Below are 27,118 nucleotides of genomic sequence, written 5' to 3'. Positions count from 1 at the left end.
CACAATAAAATGACACTACTTGAGAGAGAAACTTGGCTTGGCTTATTGCTATATCTTCAGTGCCTTTAGCATTGCTTGGTATTTAGTAGAAGCTCAATAAATATTTGAGGGATGAATAAATGAATGGCACATAGAGATGGTGAAACAGGGGTGGCAAAGAGAATGAGGTAGGTGGTATGATCCTGGAAAGTGCACAATGCAATCTCTGACATGCCTGCTTCCCATTAGAAAAAGACAAATTCCTCATTCCTTTTCTTGGTAGGCAAAGTTGTACATATGTGAAGTGGACCTTAGGAGAAGCAAGGAAGAATAGCAGGCCGTGGTAAGCTGTATTGGCATTGCTGTCAGATGGCACAGTTTTGAATTTCACCTCCCTCACTTTCCTGTGTGGCCCCAGCCAAGTCACTCAACCTCTCTTAGCCTTTGTTATCAAGAAATGGAAAACAAAATGGTTGAAAAGATTAAACGAAGAAAATTCATTAAGAAAACCATTTGGTACAAGGTAGTTATCATAAAATATTAGCTGTTGTTTATTATTATGTGATAGGGTAGAGCTGGCTAGTATGAGATTATGAAATAAAGACAAAATAAGAAGTTCATAAAAGCCAAGACATTGGGCTTACTCTACCACAAATGTATAGATAAGCAAGATATTTTTTGACTGTTAAAATGCTTATTTACAATAAGAGGCAAGTAGAATACCAACAGCCACAATCTTTCTAGTGTTGACCTAGTTATACCTTTATATTTTGTGAATAGAGGATCAAGTACCAGATAAAAAGAGGAAGACAATTGAGAAAAACAAAAAGCCTGATTCAGCAGGGGATTTACTGTGTCATGTTACACCACTTCCTGTTATCTTTTAAAGCCATCATCCAGTGTTGTGTGTTCCAGAAGCATAAGGATGGTTCAGAACAATTATATTCAACATCAGCAATAATTGCCAGAGGCAATCAATTCCCACTTTAGTCGACATGACCATTAAATGATGAAGAAAGGCACAAGTGAGAAATCTATCTCTTTATAATCCAAGCGTTTGGAGACACAACAGGGGAATTATAGCATTTTGTACCTATACAATTATATTTTTACACTCAATCATAATAATTAGAGTGAAGAGATCAAAAACTGTGTTAGAAAATGTTTTAATATATTTTCTGTTATTTGTATTTTCCTCACCACCCCAATATATATACATAGATTAGTAAATCTCCTAAATATTAGCCCTCATCCAATCATATTATTTAGAGTTTCTATGATTTATAAGCATGTTTAAATAAATTTGGAGCCAATTTACAATTTTAATATTTACCAAGATGTTAAACATCAAGATTTATGCCACAGGTATCAACATGCGTAAAGCACCAAGTTGGTGAAACCTATCTTAGAAACGATTGATCTCAGTCATGAAAATGTGGTTTGGCATTAATATTGTTTTTACTAGAGATCTCTGATTTGGCACTCCGACATCTCATACTGCTAAATCAACATGCAGCCCATCCTTGCTTCCGTCATTAAGTATTAGGGGTTTTTTGAAGGCCTCAATTTTGGATAGGTTGACCAGTAACAAATTAATCTTTAAATCAGAAATTGAAGCAGAAAATGTCATGGTTGAACATGAAGCAAACATTTCTTTGTAAAATTCAAGTTTTAAATCACACCTGCTATCAGACTCTAGGGAAAAGTATCTGCTCAGAAAGAGAAAAGAAAATGGGTAGAGTGAATATATTAGAAAGACCTCCTCTACGCCTTGTCCATCGCAGAGAAAAAGGCCTAACCCAACTTCCTGTTATGGTGGGCAACTGTGGTGTACACAAAAGTCTGGGGCCAGACCTTTTTCTGCTACAGCTCTAGCTGGTTGCTGGTACCATTGACATGGTTTGGCTCTCAAATCTCATCTTGTAGCTACCATAATTCCATGTGTTGTGGGAGGGACCCAGTGGAAGATGACTGAATTATGAGGGCAGGTCTTTCCTGTGCTGTTCTCATGATAGTGAATGGGTCTCATGAGACCTGACGGTTTTAAAGATGGGAGTTGTCCTGCACAAGCTCTCTTAGCCTGCCACCATCCACATAAGATGTGACTTGCTCCACCTTGCCTTCCACCATGATTGTGAGGCCTCCCCAGCCATGTGAAACTGTGTGTCTAATTAAACCTCTTTCTTTTGTAAATTGCCCAGTCTCAGGTATGTCGTTATCAGCAGCATGAAAACGGACTAATACAAACATCAAGCAATCAGCTAGGCCTGTAGCAGGATGAGGTCCAGCCCCTGACTCACAGCTGAGTGGATCCACTCCCCTGGTAGGTCTTTTGGTGATAAAAAGAGGAGAAAGAATAAAATGAATGAAGTTTCTCTGAGAATAAATGAGGAGTACAAGTCTCTGGTGCTGTTTAATCTTAAATGCAAGGCAGTGTTGACCTAGACACTGAGGCAAGGAATGGTGATGGAAGGGTGGGATGGAGGCAAGCATGAAACACATTACTGCAGTGGGTGATCTCCAGGCGGTGCAGCCCTGGGTTCTGATGAGTCAGACATAACTGGGACAACTTGGTTTCCACCACCAGGAAATTAAAGCCCTTAAAAATTGTTTAGGAGTGAGAGAATATAAATTTATGTCTCATTTCTAGGAACTAACTAACTTTTTAACTTAACAATATCTCATATACCAAATGTCCACCTAACGTCTTATAGCCTGGGGAGATGGCGCTATGTTTAGTGTTTTAAACATTGTGTATTTCCAGGTCATTGAGGAGACAATGAGGAGACAAGACATTGAGGAGACAAGAAGAGTCAAAGATGTCTCCATTTCAGACATCACTATTTCTAGATAGAATCAGGAGGGGCACTTCTCCTATTGCTGCCACACTGTGAGCTAAGGGGTTCTACAAACTATGAAGACTAAAGGATTTATATTGACCCCTCCTATATCAGCTGGTCTTCATAATAACACATAGAGATGATGGAGCAGCTGTTAAAACACCTTTCTTCCTGCACAGAGCATTCAGATGAATACATAACACTTGAAAGAGAGTAAAGTCTAGAAGGTTTGTGGGAACTGTCCAAGGTGGCAGGGGAAGAATATACCTGGGAAGTAATAGATAAGTCAGCACCTACCATAACCAATTTTAAAGACAAACCAAAAAGAGGAATTTTTCTCTAGCAAGAAATCTCAGGCTTTTCTTAGCTTCCAAGGAAGACTTCTCTGAAGGTCAGGCTGTACCTGTGGGACTGGTGATTGGATAGATCTCAAAGTGTATAAAATGACTGATGCATCAAAAACCAAGCTATTGTTCGACAACTCCATCTTTCTGGGAAGAGGCTAGAGGAGGGGAGCAGAAACGATCAATTGAAACGAAAGGAGACTGATAAACATCTGTTGATACATTTTTGCTCAGGAGGTTGTTCAATGATCAAAGACACTCAATACCTTAGAAACTGTGATCTTACTATTAAAGTCTATTGAATGGCCATTTGAATGTAGAAAAGAGCAGAAAAGGAAAGAGAAGGGAAAGGAAATGAATAGAAAAAGGGATGCATATGTTAAATTCTTAAATATCCATGAAAATACAGGGGAAAATAAAAACTTATGTGTTGACTCTGAAAATGCTATTTCTGAGGACAGTGGAGAGAGGAATAATAGGGCTGATTCTGGCAGATGAGGTTCATTTAGAAAATGTGAGAACAGATGATAGCTGTAGTCAAATGTTTCTATGAAGGATTAGGTGAGTGCTAAGAGATCACCCCACAACCCTAATTTTTGGTGGTAGCAGATGGAATTTTGTCAATGAAAAAAAAAAAAAAAAGGGAAACTGTATTCAAGGCTTAAGATAAGAAGAAAAGAAGACCTCAAAGTCAGCCCTGGGGCCTCAGCTCATGCCTTGTCTATAGGCATTGATGTGGCTGTAATACCATGTTGAGGTTATGGCTCCCACGTTGAAAGCTTTGAGGGTTTTGGTGACCAGGGTTCTTTTCCTAAGTAGAGTCTACATATCGTTACCCCATAGAAAACAAACATCCCAGTGATATACTTAGGTCTCTGTTACTACCATGAAACAATTTAGTTACTCACCAAAGGAACCACCGTTTGGAACTAAGAAAATGGCCTCTAAAATGAAATCTTGCCATTTACAGCAACATAGATGGAACTGGCGTACATTATGTTAACTGAAATAAACTAGATACAGAAAGGCAAATTTTGCATGTTCTCATTTATATTTGGGAAATAAAAATTGAAACGATTGAACTTGTGGTGACAGATAGTAGAATGATGGTTATTAGAAGGTGGGAAGGGTAGCAGGGGTGGGGGGAAATTGGTATAGTTTATGGGTAAAAATATACAGTTAGATAAAATGAATAAGATTTAGTATTTAATAGCACAAAAAGGTGACTATAACCACCAATAATTTATTTTACATTTTAAAATAATTAAAAGAGTAGTATTGGAATGTTCCTAACATAAAGAAATGATAAATGCTTGAGGTGATGAATAGATTGATTATCCTGATGTGATTATTACACATTGTATGCCTGTATCAAAACATCACATGTACCCAATAAATATATACACCTATTATAGACCCATAATAATTAAAAAATAAAAAATTTTAAATGAGAATAAAGAGAAAAATAGCCTCTATGAACTGGAGAAGAAACATAGGAACACAAATGGTAGAGGACTTTCGTCTCTTAATGACAAACCAGACTCAGAAGTACCAAAGTTTATTTTCTGAGAGACAAGCCTTTATTAGGAAATCAAGTGGAAGTGGAAGGAAGGACAATTTTGAAGATCTTTTCTGATTATTTTTTCTCTCTCGTGTCACTTAATGTTATGAGAGAACAGCCTTGTCCCTCATACAGAGTCAGTGATCAATAATGTTTTTGTAACAAATGCATTAATAGATTAATTAACAGAAATAAACCTTTATGATTTGAGTTCTAGTGCCTTTCAACTGAGGGTATATTATGAAGAGACTGAAATTCTTTGCAGAAATTGTTACATTAAAGAAACAGATGGATATGAATCTTCTATTTCATAGAGACCCAACATGAACTACAGCAGCAATAGCGGTGATAGGTCTAGTCCAAGGTCTTGGCACATTATTCCAAGAGAAAGCTAGGAAAAATTAATCAACTTGGCTACCAGAACCTAGAGGTGGAAACATAAAGAAAATAATAATATCTTTTCCTCTTACATATCCTCTTAGAAGACCTCATGAGTTGAATACAAATAGCTGTTAATTGAAGAAAGTTTCATTGCATATATATTAGTAGGATATATTGAAGAGTCATTCATGGATAAGGTTATTGTACTTTCTCTACATAGAGTGAATGTTGGCTATTCACAAGACAAATTATTAAATTAGTCAGTGATTCATGGAAGTGTTAGAATAAGTCTTGGAGAATTGCTTTGTTAGAGATTAGTGACATTAGGACATCTGTTGCATAATAAGACTATTGGTAAATATTGGGCAAGAGAGTTATTACAAGATCCCATTATCCAAATACATCATGAATTCAAAAAGAATTCTGAAAAACAGCATGTAAACGTCTATTGATTATAAAACTCTTAATTGTCTATTTAAGGCCAGTTATAAAACCAGTAGCTTTGACCTCCATATGAATCAAGATGAATTTGTTTGCTTGTTACAAAATTAGTGTTTTATAATTAAGATGATATCAACAGGTACTAATAGATGAAGAGGAAAAGGAAAACACCACCTTTACTCAGTGCAGTTTCTCATGCCTTTAAATAAGTGTTTTGGGAGATGTATCAGAAGTCCCTGATAGGTTTCAACACAAAATGAAGAAGGTGATCTATGGTGAGACCCACCTAGATGGGTAACTGTAGCAGCAGGTAGTGGCAATGACAGCAGCTATAACTTGTTTTAGCAGCTGCTGCTGCAGCAGCTATAATAAAAGCATCCACTGCCCAGTGTTGCACGTTGAGTGTCAGCAATGCAAGCCATGGTGTCTGTGACCTGTGGGAAAAGCTTATGTTACCTTCACCAGTCTGATTCTGCTGCATGAATTTGGACATTGTTCTCAATGTGCATCCTCTGAGACTTGTTCTCTGGCCCTCCTAAAAATTCTGTGAGCTTCTGAGTGTCTTTTAAAAATACATTTCTTTTATGTTTAAATTGTCATTTGTTATTTTTAACTGATTATATCATTGTCTTTAGCAAGCTGTTAGGGTCAAAGAACGTGCATGAAGTCTCTTTCAATGTCTCCCTGGAGAAATCCAGTTCTGTGAGGTTTTTATGCACAAGGTGCTCCTCAGGAGGGAGTGAGCAGCAAAGCAACCAAAAGTTATTCCTGACATCCCACTGATAAGCAGCAGTTTCTCTGGGAAGCAAAGTTACAGAGCGAAAAGATTATGGGCCTTGAAACCAAAGACTATCATTTACAGTATCTATAACAAGTTGATTAATCTCGCTGGGACTTTTATTCCTCATATGTATATACAAGTAATAGCACTTATTTTGCAGGGCTGTTATAAGATGGAGGGAAAATTGATATGAAGGACTGAGCCAGGTGCTGTAGAAGATGAAAAATGAGTTGGGTAATGCAGGAAGAAGAAAATGACTTGAACATGAGGAAAAACACCGTGAGACTGATAATCACTAAATATTGGGGTCCTCAATGCACCATTTGAGGCCATGATGTGAGCTCTCTCTCTAGGTGGAATCCATAAGTCATTCCTTATGTGATGTCTCTCACACACATAGCTTCAGCACAAACTTCTTCCCTGAGTTCTAGAATCATAAACAACTTGTTCCATGATATTTTCACTTGGATATTTCAGAGGTATTTAAAATTTTAAATGTCTAAAAGAGGATTTTTTTATTCCACTGCTATGTAAACATGTATTTCCCCATTCTTTCACATCTCAATCTATGGCATCCCCATACAGAGTTGTTTCTGTCAAACAACAAGGAAACATTCTTGAATCTTCCATTGACAGTATCCAAACCCATCAATATGTCCTGGAGGTTGTAACTGTGAAATATATAGAGACTCTTTCATCATCTCTGTGTCTCAATAGATATCATCCTAACCCAATCCATCATAATTTTTCATCCAGATTAAAGGTTGACAAACTTTCCGTAAAGGACCAGAAAGTAATTTTGTTGTTGTTATTTTGCAGGATATACAGTTTCTGTCACAATTATTCAACATCGTCATTACAGTGTGAAAGTAGCCATATGTAAAACGTGTGCAAATCATTGCAGCTGTGTTTTACTAAAGCTTTATTTACAAAGACATAGGGCAGACCAGACTTGGCCCATTCTGATAGTTTGCTTAGCCTTCACCAAGGTTGTTGGAGTTGCCCTCTAACTTGAGTTTCTTTTTCTTTCTTTTTCTTTCTTGAGAAGGAGTCTTGCTCTGTCACCCAGGTTGGAGTGCCGTGGTACTATCTCAGCTCACTGTAACCTCCGCCTCCTGGGTTCAAGCAATTCTCCCGTCTCAGCCTCCTGAGTAGCTGGAATTATAGGCACATGCCACCATGCCCGGCTAATTTTTATATTTTTAGTAGAGACGGAGTTTTACCATGTTGACCAGGCTGGTCTTAAACTCCTGACCTCACGTGATCAGCCCACCTCGGCTTCCTCAAGTGCTGGGATTACAGGCAAGAGCCAACATGCCCAGCCTAACGTGAGTTTCTTAATCCAAAGTTGACACTACTACATTTCCACACAGAAGTCAGATTTAAAAAACAAAATGAAACAAAACAAAACAAAACAGATCATACCTTCTTGTAACAAAACATCCTTGAATTGCTTTCTACTGCAAATAAAATAAGTTATAAACTCTGCATCTTGGCCTAGAAATTTCTGCATGACCATGTTCCTGCTGACCTCTGTGATCTCACTCATGTCATTCTCCCTCTTTCTAAGTTCCAGCCATCAACTGCTACTCTTGGTAATGAAAACATAGCACACTTGTCCTTCTTCTGACTTTTGTCCTGCTGTGTGTTCTGCCTGGAACCCTCATTTCTATGCTCACTGCAGGTGTGTGTCATTTCTATTCTTCCGGTCTCAGCTTAAAATTTCACCTTCTTAGTGATCATTGTTCTAAGGTAACCATTCCCAGCCCATGATCCTTTTTGATCAAGTGGTGAAGTTACTGTGACTCATAGCATCTACCATAGTCTCTATATTGTTTCTTTGCCTGTTTTATTTTTACCTCTCCCACTAATAAATGAGGAGAGTCCCATGAGGACAAGATCCTGTACTGCTCTGTTCTTCATGTATCTTGAGCACTTAGCACAATGAAGGTTCTCAGTAAATAGAAATTGGGCATTTGAATGAATAAAATGAAAATAGAGAAAGCTAGGTGCAAATGAAGAGTCGCTCTACAAGGAAGGGAGAAATGAATTGAGAAAGTTTCTACCAGACAACGATAAAGAGAGACATAGAGAAGCAGAAGAAGAGGGAGAAAGGAGAGGGAGGGAAGGAGGGGGGGGGGGGAGAGAGAGAGAGAGAGAGAGAGAGAGAGAGAGAGAGAGAGAGAAATTGAAAAGACTAGACCAGGGAAGGTTCAGATTTGTGCTGAAGGGAACAGAAGAGCTGACCAAGACAAAATAAAATAAAATACTTTATGTGGCATTGAATCAGCAGAAAGAAATTGGGAGGCATGAGGTGCTGTGATCTGGATGACTCTATGACTTCTTAAAAATTTGCTTGACACATATATTAATCCATTTTCACACTGCTATAAAGGATTGCCCCAAATTGGGTAATTTATAAAGAAAAGAAGTCTAATTGATTCACAGTTCTCTATGGCTAGAAGCCCTCAGGAAACTTAAAATTGTGGCAGAAGGCAAAGGGGAAGCAAGGCACATCTTACATAGCAGTAGTGGGGAGAGAGAAACAGAGAGAGAAGTGCCACACTTAAAATCATCAGCTCGGCCAGGCGCGGTGGCTCAAGCCTGTAATCCCAGCACTTTGGGAGGCCGAGACGGGCGGATCACGAGGTCAGGAGATCGAGACCATCCTGGCTAACACAGTGAAACCCCGTCTCTACTAAAAAATACATAAAAAACTAGCCGGGCGAGGTGGCGGGCGCCTGTAGTCCCAGATGCGCGGGAGGCTGAGGCAGGAGAATGGCGTAAACCCGGGAGGCGGAGCTTGCAGTGAGCTGAAATCCGGCCACTGCACTCCAGCCTGGGCGACAGAGCTAGACTCCGTCTCAAAAAAAAAAAAAATCATCAGCTCTTGCGAGAACTTGCTCACTATCACAAGAACAGCATGGGGGAAACCACCCCCGCCCCAGGAACCCTCCTAACCCCATTATTCAATCACCTCCCACCAGGTCCCTCCCTCCACATGTGGAGATTACTATTCAAGATAAGATTTGGGTGGGGACACAGGGACAAACCATAGCAACAGATATGGTATACCTTATTATTACTATCATTATTATTATTATATTATAGACTTATGAAGCACTGCAGAAGTATATTCTGAAGGCTTGATGAGAAAAACAGGCCAGAAAGAACATTCTAAGCATTTGTCAGATAGACTTCTTTAATGCTTTAAAGAAATGCTTTGCAAACATTAGTGTGCAAAAGAAAAATCTCCTAGAGAACTTGTTAAAATACAGATTCCTAACAACCTCACTCTCTCATCCTAATTTGGTAGTGGTCCTGAGACAGCACCCAGGAATTATTTTTTCACTGAGATTACACTCACATGCTGCAAAATTCACCCTTTTAAAGTGTTCTCTTTAGTGCTTAAAAAAAAATGTTCACAAAGTTGTGTAGTCATCACTATTATCTAATTCCAGAATATTATAAGCATCCCCCAAACCCATACCCATTAGCAGTCACTTCCCATTCCTCCGTTGCCAAACCCCTGGCAACCACTAGTTTTTCTGTCCTATTGATTTGCCTATTCTGAACATTTTATATAAGTGGAATCATCCAAAACATAACTTTTTGTATCTAGCTTCTTTTACTTTGCATAATGTTTTCTTTGTGCTTAATGAAATTAGCATAAGTCTCATCCATGTTGTAACATAAATCAGTACTTTTATGCGGATAATATTCCATTGTAATAATATAAAGAACTCTTATACCACATTCTGCTTATCCATTTATCAATTGTGGACATTTGGTTATTCCTACTTTTTGGCTATTACAAATAATGTTGCTATGAGTTTTCATAAATTTCATAAATATATTGACATATATTTTCAATTCTCTTTGTTGTATTTCTAAAAGTGAGATTGCTGGGTTATATAGAAGCTCTATGTTTAACATTTTAAGCAATTGTTAACTGTTTCCCAAAACTGCTGCATTATTTACATTTCCACCAGAAATGTATGAGGGTTCTAATTTTTCCACATCCTTGAAACACTTTATATTATCTCGTTTTGGTTTTGATTTGTATTTCCTTAAGCACAATGAAGAATTCATTAGTTAATATTGATGTTGAACATTTTTTCACATACTTCTTGGTCATCTGTATATTTTCTTTGAAGAGATGTATATTTTAATACTTTTCCCAATTTTAATAGGGTTATTTGTCTTTGTGTTACTGCACTGTAAGAGTTCTTTATACATTCTGGAAACTAGGTGCTTACCATGTATATAATTTGAAAATATTATCTCCCATTTCATGGGCTGTCTTTTCACTTTTTTGTTAACGTCCTTTGATACATAACTTTTTTAAATTTTAATGAAGTCCATTTTGTTTTGTATTTGGTTGTTGGTGTCATATCTAAGAAATAATTACCCAATACAAGATCATAAAGATCAAAGCCTATCTTTTTCCCTAAGAGTTTTATAGTTTTAGCACTTACATTTAGGTTGCTGATGTATTTTGAGTCCAATTTTGTGTATGGTGTGAAGTAGTGGTCCAACTTCACTCTTTTGTATATTGATATATTATTGTCAAGCATTGTTTATTTAAAAGACTGTTCTTTCTCCCATTTATTTATCTTGGCACCCTTGTTGAACACCAACGATCAAAAATTTATGGTTTTATTTCTGGACTCTCAATTCTCTTGCATTGGTATATATTGTCTACCATATGTCAGTACTACACAGCCTTGATTGTTATAGCTATGTAGTAATTTTGAAATTGAGAAGTATGAGTCTTTTAAATTACTCCTTTTTAAAGATTGTTTTAGCTACTCTGAGTCTCTTATTTCAGAATTTGCTTTTCAATTAGACAGAGTCCTTTTAACTTCTCATACTTCGTAGGCAAGGTACAAGGAGGCAAGTGATTTAAGCTTTTGGTACCTACTTGATTAAAGATCCTGGGTTGACATTGGTTGATTCTACAGATTTTTTTTTAGTTTACATCCTAGTATCAATTTTGAGACTTCAAAAATTTCTTATGTCAGGATAAGAAGAATGAGAGTTAATAGATTTTAAAAAATGTAACATTTCATGTTTCAAAATGCCAGAATTTCTTGTGCTGAGGAAAGTAACCACATATGTAATATGAGAGAACATGTCCCCAGCACTCTGAAAGTATGAACTAATGACTTCCTCTCTTACCTGTGCCTTTACCAGAGTCTAGCAAAAGAGAGTTGGAGGAACAGGGAGTTGGCAGTTCTACTAACAGTAACTTCATACTGTACTATAAATCATATGATAGCAAAAAGCATGCAGAAGTTTTTCATTAAAGAATGTTCTTACAGAAACTCACAGTGAAACAATCTGAACCATAACAGACGATAGGAGAGAGCAATAGAAAAGCACCTCGGAAGGGGAAAAACTGAGTTATTCCAGGAAAAAAACAAAAAAACCCAAAATCTTATACAGATAAACCAGAATTAATTTTGCCCCTGAAAACTAATGTGAGTCCAGGTTAGATTGACTGATTGATTAATTGATTGGCCCAAAATGGCAGAAGACATCAAATGCAAATGTGAGACTGCCAATTGAATATAAAACAAAAAATGATTTAACTAAACTTTGTGAAACACATTGTCAATACTGGAATCAAAGCTGATGGATTGTTGGAGTCAGCTGTTGTAATTTTGGGACAGGCTTACATAACAGGATCATATTTTGAAACACTAACTAATGTGTTTTCCTCCTGCTTACCCACAGCAGCAGAGTCAGCATATTCTATCAACTTGTTACTCCCACAGTGCCACATAGCACCTAACCTAAAACTAGCAAATAATCCACTTCCATTCAAAGGAGCACTAAAATTATAATGCTTTCTTGTTGCCACCATTGAATATCTACCCTTAGCAGCATTCAGCATGTCACCCATTGAGGATGAAGAAGTAATCATAACTGTCTATTTCTTTAAATCTTGCTCAACTTTTTTTTCCAAAATATGACACATGGGCAATCCGTTTTTCAAGGCCCTACTTATTTACAGGAATATCGCAGATACATTGTGGATTGGGTTCCAGACCACTGCAAGAAAATGAATATCAAAATAAAATAGGTCACAAAATTTTTTAGTTTCCCTGTGCATATAAAAGTTGTGTTTACATGATAATGTAGTCTATTAAGTGTGCCATGGCATTATGTCTAAAAAATATGAATACCTTAACTTTAAAATACTTTATTGCTAAAAATTGCTAACAATTATTTGAGCCTTCACCAAGTCATAATATTTTTGCTGGCGGAGGGTCGTGAGTCAATGTTGATGGCTGCTGACTGATCAGGGAGGTGGCTGCTGATGGTTAAGGTGACTGTGGCAATGTCTTTAAAGAAGTCAGCAATGAGATTTGTGGCACTGATCAACTCTTCTTTTCACAAAAGATTCCTCTATAGCATGTGATGCTGTTGGGCAGCATTTTATCCACGGTAGAACCTCTTCCTAAACTGGAGTCAATCCTCTGAATTCCTGGTGTTGCTTTATTAACAAAATTTATGATGTAATACTCTATATCCTTTGTTATCATTTCAACAATCATCACAGCATTTTCACCAGGAGTAGATTCCATTTCAAGAAACCACTTTCTTTGTTCATCCATAAGAAGTAATTCCTCATTTGTTCAAGTTTTATGATGAGATTGTAGCATTCAGTCACATCTTTAGGCTTCACTTCTAACTATTTCCACCACATCTGCAGTTATTTCCTCCATTGAAGTATTGAACTTCTCAAAGCTATCCATGAAGGTTGAAATCAACTTCTTCCAAACTCTTGTTAATGTTGACATTTTGACTTCCTTCTATGAATCACAAATGTTAATGGTATTTAGAATGATAAATCCTTACCAAAAAATTTTCAATTTATTTTTCCCAGATCCATCAAAGGAATCACTATCTCTGGCAGCTACAGTCTTACAAAATGTATTTCTTAAATAATACTATTTGAATGTCAAAATTACTTTTTGATCCATGGGCTGCAGAATAGATTTTGTATTCACAGGCATAAAGGCAACGTTAAACTCTTTGTATATCTCCATCAAAATTCTTACATAACTGTGTGCATTGTCAATGAGCAAAAGAATTGAAAATACACTTTACAAGGGGAGATTTACAAATGGCAAACAAGCATCTTGAAAGGTGTTCAGCATCATTAGTAATCGTGAAATAATAGTTAAAAGCCTAACAGGATACTACTAAGTGCCTACCAGTAGCTACAATTTTAAAAAGAGCGATGATGAGGATATGGAGTAGTCAGGGCACACTTCCTTTGTGGGTGGGAGTATGAAATGGTAAAACACTTTTGACAACTATTTACAGCATGGCTTATTGAATATTTTGAGCCCACTGTTGAGACCTACTGCTCAGAAAAAAAAAAAAAAAATCCTTTCAAAGTATTACTATCCATTGAATTTCCTAGGAACCATTATGAAAATTCAACTGATGACATATCTGTATCTATTCCTGTACTTAATTGGTTTCATGGGTCTGTCTGTCTCTCCTTACTCCAAGTGTCCTTATTAATGTGTTTTGTATTATGCCTTGAAATCAGATAGTGTGGTTTCTCTTTGTTCTTCATTTTCACAATTGTCTGAGCTATTATAAGTCTTTGCTTATTCATATAAATTGTATAAGCAATGTATCGATTTCTCAAAAACAGCTTAACGGGATTTTTATTTAACATTGCATCAAATGTACATACTGACTTGGGGAGTTATCAGCTTAGCAATTTTCATTTTTCTAACTTGTAAACATGATATTGATACTTTGTTATTTAGTTAGATCTTTTATCTTTTTTTGCAGTCTTGTGATATACAGTATATAATTCTTGTTCATCTTTTGTTCAATTTATTCTTAAGTGTTTTATAATTCTGATGCTATGGTAAATGGTATTTTAAAAATTCTATTTTCAAATATTTTGCTGGTATAACACAGAAATAAAAATAGACTATTACATATTGTCTTTGTTTCTTGAAATTTTACTAAATTCACTTATTGGTTCAGGTTATTTTATAATTTATTTTTAGTTTTAATTTTATCTCCAAATAAGGACAGTTTTATTTCTTCCTTTTTCATTTTTATGTCTTTATTTCTTTTTTAAAACTTACTTCACTGCCTATAACCATTAGCATAAAATAGAGTTGAAATACTGAGACTAGAAATAATTGTCATGTTCTTTTTGAAGTAGGTCAAGTGTTATTCAAATCATTTGTACATTAATTGATATTTTTGTCTACTTCTATCAGTTACTTAGTGGTATTAAAATTTCTAACTGTGATTGAAGATATACCTGTTGTAAATTCTAATTGTTAGTTTTGTTTCATGTAATTTAAAGCTTATTTAGTAAGCATATACAAATTTATAACTTTTTTATTAATTGACCTTTTATCATTAGGAAATATGCTTATGTATCTCTGATAATACTGATTTTCTTGCAGTCTATTTTGCTGAATATTTATAACGCCCCTCTAAACTTCATATGGTACTGGTTGCATGGTGTTTTTCTTTCCATTCTTTGATTTTCAATCTGTATATGCCTGAATTTAAGCAATTTTTTTCAAACCATCACAGAAAGCTGACTGGATATAGTTCAGTATAAAGCTTCCACAACTTTCATTTACTACAAAGAACGATCTTGTGCATAGCAACATTGTGGTCTTTTTCTAATACATGAGCCACCACTATATTTTCCTGTTCTATGACATAATCCCTGGTCATAGCATTCATCAGTCTGGTCTCAAATTCAAATTAGAGAAAAAAAGTCAAAACTCTTTCTAATGTCAGAAATCTATTGTGTTCCAAAGAAAATAACTTCCAGTCTGATTTACTAATACTACATTTTTTGGAAATCAAAATGATTCAAAGCAAAACATTTTGTTAAAGCAATTTGGTCAATTTGCTCTTCAGAGGAAGTCACGCTTTAAAATCCCAAAAGGCTAGTAAGAAACTCATAGTCCAACATTAGCCAGAATTTCTAGGATTTTGTGACTTTTGGCTTGGCATTGCAACACCTTTTATGTCAGTGTGAGCAATTTCCTAATTCCCAATTCTTATACTGAAAAACAACATTTAAAATATGCATGAAATTGTTATTCACTGGACATTCATAATCAAATTGAATGAATGAGTGACAAAAAATCAACTCTAAGATACATATTTTTCTTATTTTTCTCTTTTGATCTTTGTTTTGTCAATGTGGTCATGGCGCTGGTGGTAGTGGTGGTGTGCCTGTGTTTGTCCTTTAAGTTTATGAACATTGTCTTGGATACTTGTCAAAAGTTACATCTTAGCTATTTTTTCAAGCAGTGACAAGGAAGGAAAAAGACAGTTTGAATGTCTAGGAAGTACAAAAATCACACATATACAAATACATTACAATTGTTCCTATTAAAACGGGAATGTTGAGGTTCTACTATATATTAAATGAGAATTAAATATATTATGAAGTAATACAAAAGACAGTATCTGCTGAAAAATACAACTTGTGAAGGTAATGGTGATCAGAAATTATTCTCAAACAAGCATTATTTAGCACAGAAATTCGAAATCTAATTTACATAAAGGACTTTTGTAGTATAGAAATGCCTTCTCAAAGTTATTTAAAATATCTAACATTAAAAAAAAATATGTTCCCCTTCCTGTGTCCAAGTGATCTCGTTGTTCAATTCCTACCTATGAGTGAGAACATGCAATGTTTGGTTTTCTGTCCTTGCGATAGTTTGCTGAGAATGATGGTTTCCAGCTTCATCCATGTCCCTACAAAGGACATGAACTCATCCATTTTTATGGCTGCATAGTATTCCTTGGTGTATATGTCCACAATTTCTTAATCCAATCTATCACTGATAGACATTTGAGTTGGTTCCAAGTCTTTGCTATTGTGAATAGTGCCACAATAAACATACATGTGCATGTGTCTGTTGTGGGGTGGGGGTTGGGGGGATAGCATTAGGAGATATACCTAATGTAAATGACGAGTTAATGGGTGCAACACACCAACGTGGTACATGTATACATATGTAACAAATCTGCATGTTGTGCACATGTACCCTAGAACTTAAAGTATAATAAAAAATATACATATAAATATATGTACAAATATACATATATATATAAATATATATAAATATAAAGTTTTATATATATATATATCTTTGCTTAACCCAGAAGAAATTTTTGGAGAAAGTAATGAAGACTTCCTGTTTCTGAAAAATTTAAGGCTTTTAGAAACACTTAAAACATTAATTCTTATCTTTTTTTTATCCTATGTAACAAGTCTTGTTGTCAACAAAAACTTTTCTAACGTTTGCACAGTTGGACAACAGATAACTAGCTGCCCCATCCACACTGGAGTTAGGAAAGAGAAGCCCAGCTATGATTACTTGAAATCTAGCTCAGTACGGACTAAGTCAAGGTTCACCGATTTAGTCCTCCAACATATATAATCTGAAATGAGCAGCAAGGAAAATTAGATCATTGGCAAAAGGAAGAAAAATATTCCTGGCATTTCAAAGCAAAGGTGAAGCAACCCTGGAGCAAAGTTATTCCCTAGATGATGCTACTTCTTCATTGGACTACCAGCTCAATTTAGAAAGAGACAGACTGCATTCATATTGCAAAGTAAACTCAAGAGTTACTGGTGTTTTTTCCTTTTTCTTTGCATACAAGCAAGTAACTCTATCCTCCACTTAAACTCTTATTGCCTTCCTTGTACTGATACATTTGATATGTTTAACCTGATAATAACGTGTCCACATCCTTAATTATTACAAATATATAGCATTTCTTAAAGGTAATACAAAGAATGGTGAATATAAAAAATAAAATCTTAGAACATTCGAAAACGCCTAACCTAAGCCAAATACTAAATCATATAATTAAAGGCTTCTGTTAGAAAAAATCAATTTAGAATGACATACACAAACCGTTAACATTCAATGCAATATAATGTAATCAGATTTTTCCATTGTCATTTATCTCCTACAATCTCTATGTCACAGAAACTATGTAATTTGGTTGATACATTAATTGTATATTATTTTTCTTTTAATATCAAGTGCCTTGCTAGATTCTGAACATTCTTTTGAATAGTTCGAATTCAAAGACAGAAAATATCATTGATATCATTCTAAGTTTCCCTAAGAATAACCCAGAAATAATTTTCCACATAGGAGGCAGCCAATTCAAAATTGTAAAGTTTAAAAAAATAGAGGAGTTAATGGCAGTAAACAGCCCCATTCTTTTCTCTTTAAGATCTTCTTGTAATGTAAGGTAAAGAACACTGTAAAATTAAAAAGTTGTTATCATTATCCATCATCAAGTACTCACAGACTGTTTGCTGTTGAACTAAGAAATTATGTGAGGTTGTGTGAGAAATGTAAGACATCATCACTGATTTTAAGGAATTTATAGTTGACTCGAAGGAGATAAAAGTAAAATTAAGGAGTAATTAAACTCTGCCTCATGCAGTGGTTATTGTAAGTACACTAGATGTTCAAAGAGCAAAGGTGGAAGGAATACTCTATTCTGGCTTTGTCAGAATAAGCCTTTTCAAATACAGGACTTTGAATTTGCCCTGAAGAAAGTGAGGGATATAGAAAGGGGTTTCAGGTTGAATATGTTGGAAGTCTCTTGGACCCTTGATATTACTGTGGTACCAAATATAGGAGTGAATGGATTGAGGTTCTCAATAGCTTAAAATGTGGTTGCTGGGAAACATAATAAAGTGGTTATTTGGATTGTGAAAAGCCACTGAGAGGTGCTTGCCAGCAACTGTGAAGAAAGTGGTTTGTAATCTGGAAACCATTAGAAATCACTGGGGCAGGTTATCTGGTATTTAACTGCCAATTCTGGATTTTCTACTACTTAACTCATTCTCTGGGAAAGATATATATATATATATTTATCAGCCTCAAAGAATAAATGTGAAGCTCAAGAAATAATGAGCATAAAAGTGTTTTGAAAGCCACAAACTCTTCGGAATATTTTCATTCATATTATATTACTTTGTGGTAAAATGACTAAAATAGGATTGATTTTGACAGGCAGTAAAATTTTCAGGCCATCAGGATGCAAATGGCATTGGATGAATTGTTCCCTTATAGTTGGAAACAAACCTAACACAGAGATTTTCTCTACCAGCTGGACACAGTACAGGTAAGACAAATGGTTTTCCTTTAAACTAGTGAAAAGGGGGCAATGACTTTTAAAGTCCTATGTCTGTCATAGTTCTTCATGCTCTCCACCTTAACCTCAGGGGATCTTTGCGTCATTCATGTTCCCTCCTAGATCAGAGAATGCCTAGATAGGAGCCAGACATGGACAATGACCCAGGCTGATTTTCATGGGAAGCCAGGTTAAGTGACACATTGCTTCCTGATTAGGTTAGGTAACCCAACAACCCACTTCTATTGGGGACTTTCTATTACTTGCTTATCAACTGCAGAAATATTTTTTCTTCTTACATTCTATAAATAATCCTTTGTGAATTGATTCAGAGCGCAAAGCAGGTGAGGCATGTACACTTACAAGACCATCAGGAGGAACTGGCAATCTTGGCTAATGATTCCTCTCTGATTTTACCATTTGGTGCCAAAAACAAATTCATATGTTCATTTATGGTTAAAACAGCTTATTCAGAACTAACCCACATACAGACAGGGAGAGAGAGTTTAAAAGTCAATAACCTATGTCATCACTAAACTTTTTTTTTTTTAAACAAAGCCTTATACTGTGGTTTATTCCCTGTGGTTAAGTTGTAATTGCCTAGGATCTTAGTCACATTTTTGAAGTTTTGCCTTAGCCATTTCAGCAAGACTTATATTTTGTCTTTAGATACATTCTAATCTTTAAAATGTCAACATACTAAATCTGCAGGCTGTTTTCTACAGATCACCACTCCCCAGAAAGATGAAGAATTCCATTTGCTGAGTCAGGTATGATGCTGATGGTGTCAGGAAGCTGTGAGGACTTCTCATTTAGTTTCCCACAAAGTGAGGGCCAAACCACCCAGGCTTCCTCAGCCAATGAATTTCTTGTTTCCTTCCAGAATAAAAATTGTAAAGGTCTATGACACCTCTTTCTTGCTCACCAATGGAGGTTACAGGAGAGGAAGCTAATAAAATTCCCCAGTGTCACAAGGGACAAGCAAAAGAGTTGTGTGTCATGACTGGTTTCTCAACGCCATCATGTTTACTGATTACCTTTGCTGGCCTGCCCTGAGGACAATGTTCTTCAGAACCAGCCAGAAGAGGATGTAGTTAGACTTCTGTAAAAGAAAGTCTATGTGCCATTCCAGTGCCATACTCATGCCTGCCATGGAGCAAGACAGTGGAAGACCCTTAAACCTTCAGTATTTTAACTCCTCCACAGATAACAAAGGAGAGAGGGAGAAGCTGGAAGCTACTTCACCCTTCAATTTCAGGTGGCAGTGCAGGGCTCACTGGGGACTAGAACAGATCTGCGGAAGCAGCCTTGGTCACCAGTAATCATGAAACTAGGTGGTTCCAGAAGCCTGTGGGGAGAATTCCTCCTCCCATGAAGTTGTTTGGGGAAAACAGACTGGGTGCTATTATGCTGCCAAATTGATGTAAATCTCTAGAAGAGGCTTTCACATGAGCCCCTCAAACTCATCAGCCTCCCAACGCGTCTCCAAATGGTGTCAAATACACAACTGGGGGTGGGACCAGAGCTGGGACAGGCCTGGGCTCCCTGGCAAGCTTTAGTCTATGCTCACCATACTACACCTCACCCCCAAGAAGACCAAAACCTCTTTCAATTCAATAGCATAGCAACTGCCAACAGCAAGGTATCTTCCATGGCAATTTGCTGGGTGATTTTTGGAGATATTTTTGTTTATCAAACTGCCTCAACACACATATACTTGCTAAGCTACAAGTATACAATTTCTATTAAACGGATTTCACTTTGGGGCCAATTCAGGCAACTGACTTCAGGTGGGGATAGAGCCTCTTTAGTCACGTTATCTTGGCTTCTAAAGCTGGCTGAAATCCAGAGAATCGAAAAGTCATTCAAGAAACCTAAAATGACCTGCCTGCAAGAAGAGGAAGGACTTTCAGCTTAGGGCAATAATAATGAATAACATTTCCTGAATAATAATAATAATAGTAATAATAATTAGAAAGGATTGACTTTCAGAAATTTTTCTCAAGTCAAAGCTCCCGCTACTTTGGTTCCAACTTTTCTCTCTAATTGGAGAGGAGGAGCATCTCCCAGACAGCTGCCTGCCTCAGAGAAGCCAGTCTCCCTAATCCCCTCAGACCCAGGGGATGAGGCCCTGCTGAATCGCTGCTCTCTACTGGCTGGAGCCACACCTCCCTCCACCGCGGGGCGGGGCTACAATGTCCCCCCGGTTAGGGCCGCAGGCAGCTCCTCCCAGTCACCCACCCCACCAGTTCCCATCCTCCGGCCCCCCTCCACCAACCCCTTCTTTCCACACTGCCCCCTGAGTTCAGGGAATTTCCCCAGCATCCCAAAGCCTGAGTTTCCTGCCAGTGGGGAGGGGTGAATGCAGATAAAAGGAGTGCAGAAGGCACCGGGAAACCAAAGTGCTCTGTATCCTCCAATCTCCGCGCCCAACTCAGGAACCCACGACCTTTCACAGCGCTCTCTTGACAACTATGAGCCTCCAGTCCAGCCGCGCGGCCAGTGGTCTGGGTCCTTCGGGCTCCTTGTGCGCGCTGCTAGCGCTGCTGCTGCTGCTGACGCCACCGGGGCCCCTCGTCAGCGGTGAGAGCGCCTGGCACTCGGGTACAGCGGCGCATCCCAGCCTTTGCGGGCCGCTGCGTTCCAGGAAACTCTTCCAGCAACCTGCCCTATAAAAATGTCTTTCTTTCTTCCCCAGCTGGTCCCGTCTCTGCTGTGCTGACAGAGCTGCGTTGCACTTGTTTACACTTTACACCGAGAGTAAACCCCAAAATGATCGGTAAACTGCAGGTGTTCCCCGTAGGTCCGCAGTGCTCCAAGGTGGAAGTGATGTAAGTTCTCCTGTGTTGCTGTGTCCACTGTGACTTAGGCAAGTCCTCCAGCCTGGATCGTCAACCTTTGTGGCTCATGATTGCATGCTCTTTTTCTTTACTTCAGAGCCTCCCTGAAGAATGGAAAGCAAGTTTGTCTGGACCCGGAAGCCCCTTTTCTAAAGAAAAGCATCCAGAAAATATTGGACAGGTATTTGTCCCTTTGATCTTTGTGGTGTTTTAGTATCTTCTCTGGAAAGCATATACTTCACAATGTCCTTATTCTCTCTGTAGGATTTAGAGCATGCTTAGAATTATAAGGTTGTTAAGAAGAATAGGGAAACTTTTTTTTCTGGAATGTTCTGGGGAGACCTTTATCACCAATCTTACATGCCTGAACAATGACACAGAGCTCATTACTGACATCTATTTTTTGTGGGCTCTTTGCTTTTACTGATTTTTTTCCCCACCAAACACTTTTGAAAACCGAATGTAGTAGACAGGAGTGTGGGAATTGGTTATACGAATATAACTCTTTTCTCAACAGTGGAAAACAAGAAAAACTGAGTAAGAGAAAGGACCATACGTCGTAAAATTGCCCATTCTTCAGCGGAGCAGTTTTCTGGAGATCCCTGGACCCAGTGAGGATAAGAAGAAAGGGTTGGTTTTTTCCAACAGTCCGTTTTCTACATGGATTCCCTACTTTGAAGAGTGTGGGGAAAGCCTACGCTTGTCCCTGAAGTTTACAGCTCAGCTAATGAAGTGTTTAGCATAGTATTTCTGCTATTTACTGTTATTTTACCTGATAAGTTGTTGAACTCTTTGGCAACTGACCATATTGTATTTGGCAACTGACCATATTGTAATCACCGGTTATTAGTTTTTCAATGAATATTGAATTGAAGATAACTATTGTATTTCTATCATATTCCCTAAAGTCATACTGAAAAGGCTGTGGATTTCATATGGAAATAATGTTTTATTAGTATGTGGCTGAGGGAGGTATCCTGTTGTCCTCACTCACTCTTTTCATAAAATAGGAAATATTTTAGCTCTGTTTCTTGGGGAATATGTTACTCTTTACCCTAGGATGCTATTTAAGTTGTATTGTATTCGAATGCTGAGTGTGTCATACCGTTATCTGTGCAGAATATATTTCCTTATTCAGAATTTCTAAAAATTTAAGTTCTGTAAGGGCTAACATATTCTCTTCCTGTAATTTTAGACATTTGATGTCTTCTTAGTATGGCATAATGTCATGATTTACTCATTAAACTTTGATTTTGTATGCTATTTATTCACTATAAGATGACTATAATTCTGGTCACTAAATGTACACTTTAGGTAGATGAAGAAGCCCCAAAACAGGTAAATTCCTGATTGCTAATTTACATAGAAATGTATTCTCTTGGTTTAGTCTTCAAAAAATATATAGCATTGCTAAGATTTTTAGATGTCTATTGTGGATCTTTTAAAGGTTTTGACCATTTTTTTAAAATGAGGAATTAAACATGTATCACATTCAGTATATTAAAATTGCACTTTCATTTTTCACTGTGTGTCACGTTGGTTTTTGGTAGTTGTACTGTCATTTGGAGAAACAATAAAAGATTTCTAAACCACTCATGTTGTTTCTCCTCCTTCTACTTTTACTATTTACCTTTAATTCTACATTATTCAAAATACTGCCTCTGCTCTTCTCTGGCTGGCAGAGAAGGCCCTCATTCCCCAATACCATTGCATTGGTTCAACTTTTCTCCATGCTCAGCCCCCTTCCAGTTACTCCTTCACAGCACCAATAGCCTCTGGGGTCTTCAGAAAACACAAATAGGATAAGATTTCCCTATCTAAATTCTTAAATAACTCCCTGTTTCCTAGACATGAAATAAAAGTTGCTAAACACGATGAATGATGTTCTGTCTCATCTCACTCCTGATCATCAGTATTTCAACTTCCCTGTGCCTCACATTCACTATGGTCAGGCATTCAGTTCCCTAACTGGGCATGTTCTTTCCCCAGGCTCATGACTTTGTATTTGCTAGGGCCTCTACCTGGAAAGCCCTTACGTTTTTCTGCATAGAAGAGGAGGCTTATTCATCTTCAGAATTCAGTTCAAGCAATATCTCCTTCGTGAATTTTCTTTGGCATACTCAACAAAGCTTGTGGTTTGCATCTTGGTATTCTCATAGCATCTTCTAGACATCTGAATTATAACAAATATATTCCATTGCTTTTATTTGTTCATAGGTTTCTTTATCTAACTGTATCAGAGCTCTCCTAGAACATCAACCATATTTCATTCGACTCTGCATTCCAAATGTGTGGGGCATAGAATGACTTAATGAATTAATAAGTTATCCTGACCCTCAGGTTGTCAGATATTATACTAAAATCAATAATCTGGCTCATGGTAAATTTTGATTAAATTGTAATTTGTTTACCCTCTTTTCTCCTTCTTGTCGACAGGTAATCCAACAGGGCTTTAGCATGGGTAATCCACCCACCCCTCATTTTCACGTGGCTACCTCTCATCTTTCCTTCCTTTGGGGATAGTTTACCTATCATTTTCTTGAGGCAATCTTTATAACTCTTACTCCTCCCAGATTAAGATCCCTTTTCTATACTCTCATAGCACTCTGTACATTTTATTCATAACATTTTCTCATGAAGGTGACTTTAGAGTTTATAGAGAGTATATGCATGTGGTCATTTGTTTAGAGTCTGTCTATTCCAGCTTCACTGTAAGTTCCATGAGAGCAGGGACAAAGTTTATCATCTGTATCTCAGTTCCTCGTACAATGCCTGGCACATAGTATATATTTAAACAAATGAGTGATCTTGCTAAACAAGTCTCTCTGTCTCTCTAGTATTAAAAGTGTCTTTTCATATAAAATACCTGTTCTTAGGAAAACCAAGAAAATGAGAAGAAGACGACTAACCAAATTATTATGTGTATACACACATTCACACTGTGGCTGAATTAATGTATTATATATGCTTATATTGGCATGTACTTGTACACTTTAGTATATCTAACCTAGGCTTTCCTGTATGTTTTATCTCTATATATATAAAATATATTTTAAAAATAGAAATATATATATTTTATATATAAAATATAAATTAGATTAATATTTTTAATTATTATATATTGATACATTTAAATAACAGAGAGAATGAAAGAAAGAGACACAAAGATATGAAAAAACTTAAAAAGTAGATTCAGAGATGGGCTTTCTAAACATTTTTTCAACAATAAAAAAGTACAAAATATCTCTAATTTTTAAAAATGCATTAAACTTCTGTGGTCTCTTTTTGCTCTCTCAAATGGTATTTTTTTCTTGAACTTATGAATGATACAGTAATCCTGGGGAAACCCTTGAAAGCAAACCAAATTACAAAAATGACCTGTAAATTTCAGTGTTTAAAACAATCCCTGCTATGTCGTATTAACTCCAAAATACTTACTGAAAAATGCTTGTTTATAAAAGATTAAAGAATATTAAATGCCCTTTGTACAGGTGAAATATAAGATTCATAAAGAAATAAACATTACTGGTTAGTGTTTATTTTTTTGAGACCGAGTCTCACCGTCGCCCAGGCTGGGGTTCTGTGACGCAGTCTTGGCTCACTGCAACCTCCGCCTCCCAGGTTCAAGTGATTCTCCTGCCTCAGCCTCCTGTGTAGCTGGGACTATAGGGGTGTGCCACCATGCCTAGTTAATTTTTTGTATTTTTGGTGGAGATGTAGTTTCACCATGTTGGTCAGGCTGATCTCAATGGTTCCTTTTTTTTTTTTCTAATCATCAAGCTCTGATTTTTTTTTTTTTTTTTTTTTTTTTTTAGAAACAAGACTTGTAAGTTTAGTTTGTTCATAGAAATAGAATGAAACATGGTTTCTAATATCCTTGCAGTTCTAGTTGTCAGGCCCATTCTACAAATGGTCACTCTATACAGAAAATAGATTAGAGTATATTACTGAAGAGTAATCTAAGAAACTAACTGACAGCTACTCTTCACTCTTCCGACCATTCCTAGTTGATCTTGCTACTAGCAAAGTCAAGGACTAACATATTTCAGAAAATTTAATCTAATCTAAATATCCTAGGGATATGTCTTCTAGTTTCTTCATACTAACCCCTAAATACTATTTTCACTCTGTTATCTGTCTGAAACTCTATCTTATGTAAAGTCACTTGATATTGAACAAATGCTCAGCTAAAATCTACTCTGTTACTGCTCCAATTCAGACAATTTTCAATGTATAATTAATGTCTTTCATTATACCAGACTTTCCTGTTTGCCTCTATGTGTGACGCATTCACATAATCCTTCAATTCCTGAAGGTATGACAAGATCTATGATAAAATATGACTAGTGGCTTTATTTTTCTATCATGGTTTTAATTCTTGCTTAAGCAAAATAATTGCTGTGGATAACTCTCATGTTGTATATAACTTCAAAATACCTTCCTGTATGTCACAAAATGAGAAATTTACCAGATGAAAGGAGCACTTGCGGATTTCTAGTTGCCTCCCTGACTAAATCAAGGAAGAGGAGGAGAATGTACCACGATTTGGATTTTGGCTGACAGTCCTGGTTCATCCTGAGTCAGCAAAATTAATATTATATTCCTAAGAAGGATTGTTCATACCTCAAATATGTGGAGTGAGATAAGAACGCAGAAAGATCTAGAGTTTAGGTGTATAATTTTGTTTCTACAAATTTCAAAGTCCTGTTCCTGAACACAGATAGATTGCAAGGAGTCTTCTCTGGAAAATCCACTTTTTTTTTCTTTTTCTTTTTTTTTTCAGATGGAGTCTCACTCTTTCGCCTTCGCCTACGGTGGAGTGCAGTGGTGCGGTCTCCGCTCACTGCAAGCTCTGCCTCCCGGGTTCACGCCATTCTCCTGCCTCAGCCTCCCAAGTAGCTGGGTATGCAGGCGCCCATCACCAGGCCTGGCTAATTTTCTGTATTTTTAGTAGAGACGTTTCTCTAACACATAAATTTATGATGTTTGTTTTTAATCTACCTCTAGGGTTAAAGAGAAAACTAGTTGACTTATTTCCAGCAAGAGAAGCTAATTATACTTCTTTATATTTTGTGGTACAGTACAAAATTAGAGCAATTGGATTTCAAATCTAGTTTTGTGTATTTCCAGCTATGTGAGCTTGACAGTTTGTTTCACATCTACATTCCCCAGCTTCCTCATCTGTAAAATCAGAATAATATCTCTCTCACAGGCACTACCCTGGAACAAAGTAGATTCTTGGTAAATATTATTAATAATTTCTTTCCCAAGACTGCTAGTTCAAACTCCCCTTTACAAACGAGAAAACTGAGAACTTAGTAGTTTAAGCATCCTTATTTTTTTCTAAATTTATTTATATTCTCTTTACATATGCATGATTAATTTTTAGCACTCTTAAAATTTTTCTGAGTCTTTTTATAGAAGCTTTTGAAAACTGTATATTCCATTTTTTGTGAAGTACATGGTAACTATCAAAATTTATGATATATTTTCCTTTATATAAACATTCATCAATCAAATATCAATCTATTAACTTTTATTGGTAATCTTGTTACATACCTGACCCTATGCAAGATCCTTATAAATATAGAAATTATAAAAATGAAGAGCTTTCAGTCTGAGTTAAGGTCTCTTTATAGCAAATATACTGTTTCCCACAGAACAAAGATTTTCTAATAAGGGGAGAGAAAGAAAGAGGAGGAGAAGTGAAGGGAGGGACCAGGAGAAAGAAAAAGGAGAAGAAAGAAGGTGAAGAGTGGAGGGGCTTG

The 27,118-nt window shown here is 36.7% G+C and overlaps 1 protein-coding gene across 1 annotated transcript; it reads left to right on the top strand.

Annotated features, from left to right (window-relative positions):
• The first annotated feature begins 20,818 nt into the window (after positions 1–20,818).
• Positions 20,819–22,942, top strand: CXCL6 (C-X-C motif chemokine ligand 6). Its single transcript, XM_025386020.1, has 4 exons — positions 20,819–21,093; positions 21,209–21,341; positions 21,448–21,531; positions 21,868–22,942. The coding sequence occupies exons 1-4, from the start codon at positions 20,985–20,987 to the stop codon at positions 21,911–21,913; spliced, it is 372 nt and encodes a 123-aa protein (XP_025241805.1). The 5' UTR covers positions 20,819–20,984; the 3' UTR covers positions 21,914–22,942.
• Positions 22,943–27,118: the final 4,176 nt, after the last annotated feature.

This window comes from Theropithecus gelada, chromosome 5, assembly GCF_003255815.1.
Source record: "Theropithecus gelada isolate Dixy chromosome 5, Tgel_1.0, whole genome shotgun sequence".
NCBI lineage: Eukaryota > Metazoa > Chordata > Mammalia > Primates > Cercopithecidae > Theropithecus > Theropithecus gelada.
This window is presented reverse-complemented; position numbering and strand designations above follow the sequence as displayed.

Excerpts from the sequence above, each read along its gene's own strand:
- CXCL6 (XM_025386020.1), top strand. The coding sequence starts at position 20,985 with ATGAGCCTCCAGTCCAGCCGCGCGGCCAGTGGTCTGGGTCCTTCGGGC. Across the intron at positions 21,342-21,447 it reads TGCTCCAAGGTGGAAGTGAT|AGCCTCCCTGAAGAATGGAA; the intron begins GTAAGTTCTCCT and ends TCTTTACTTCAG. Across the intron at positions 21,532-21,867 it reads ATCCAGAAAATATTGGACAG|TGGAAAACAAGAAAAACTGA; the intron begins GTATTTGTCCCT and ends TTTTCTCAACAG.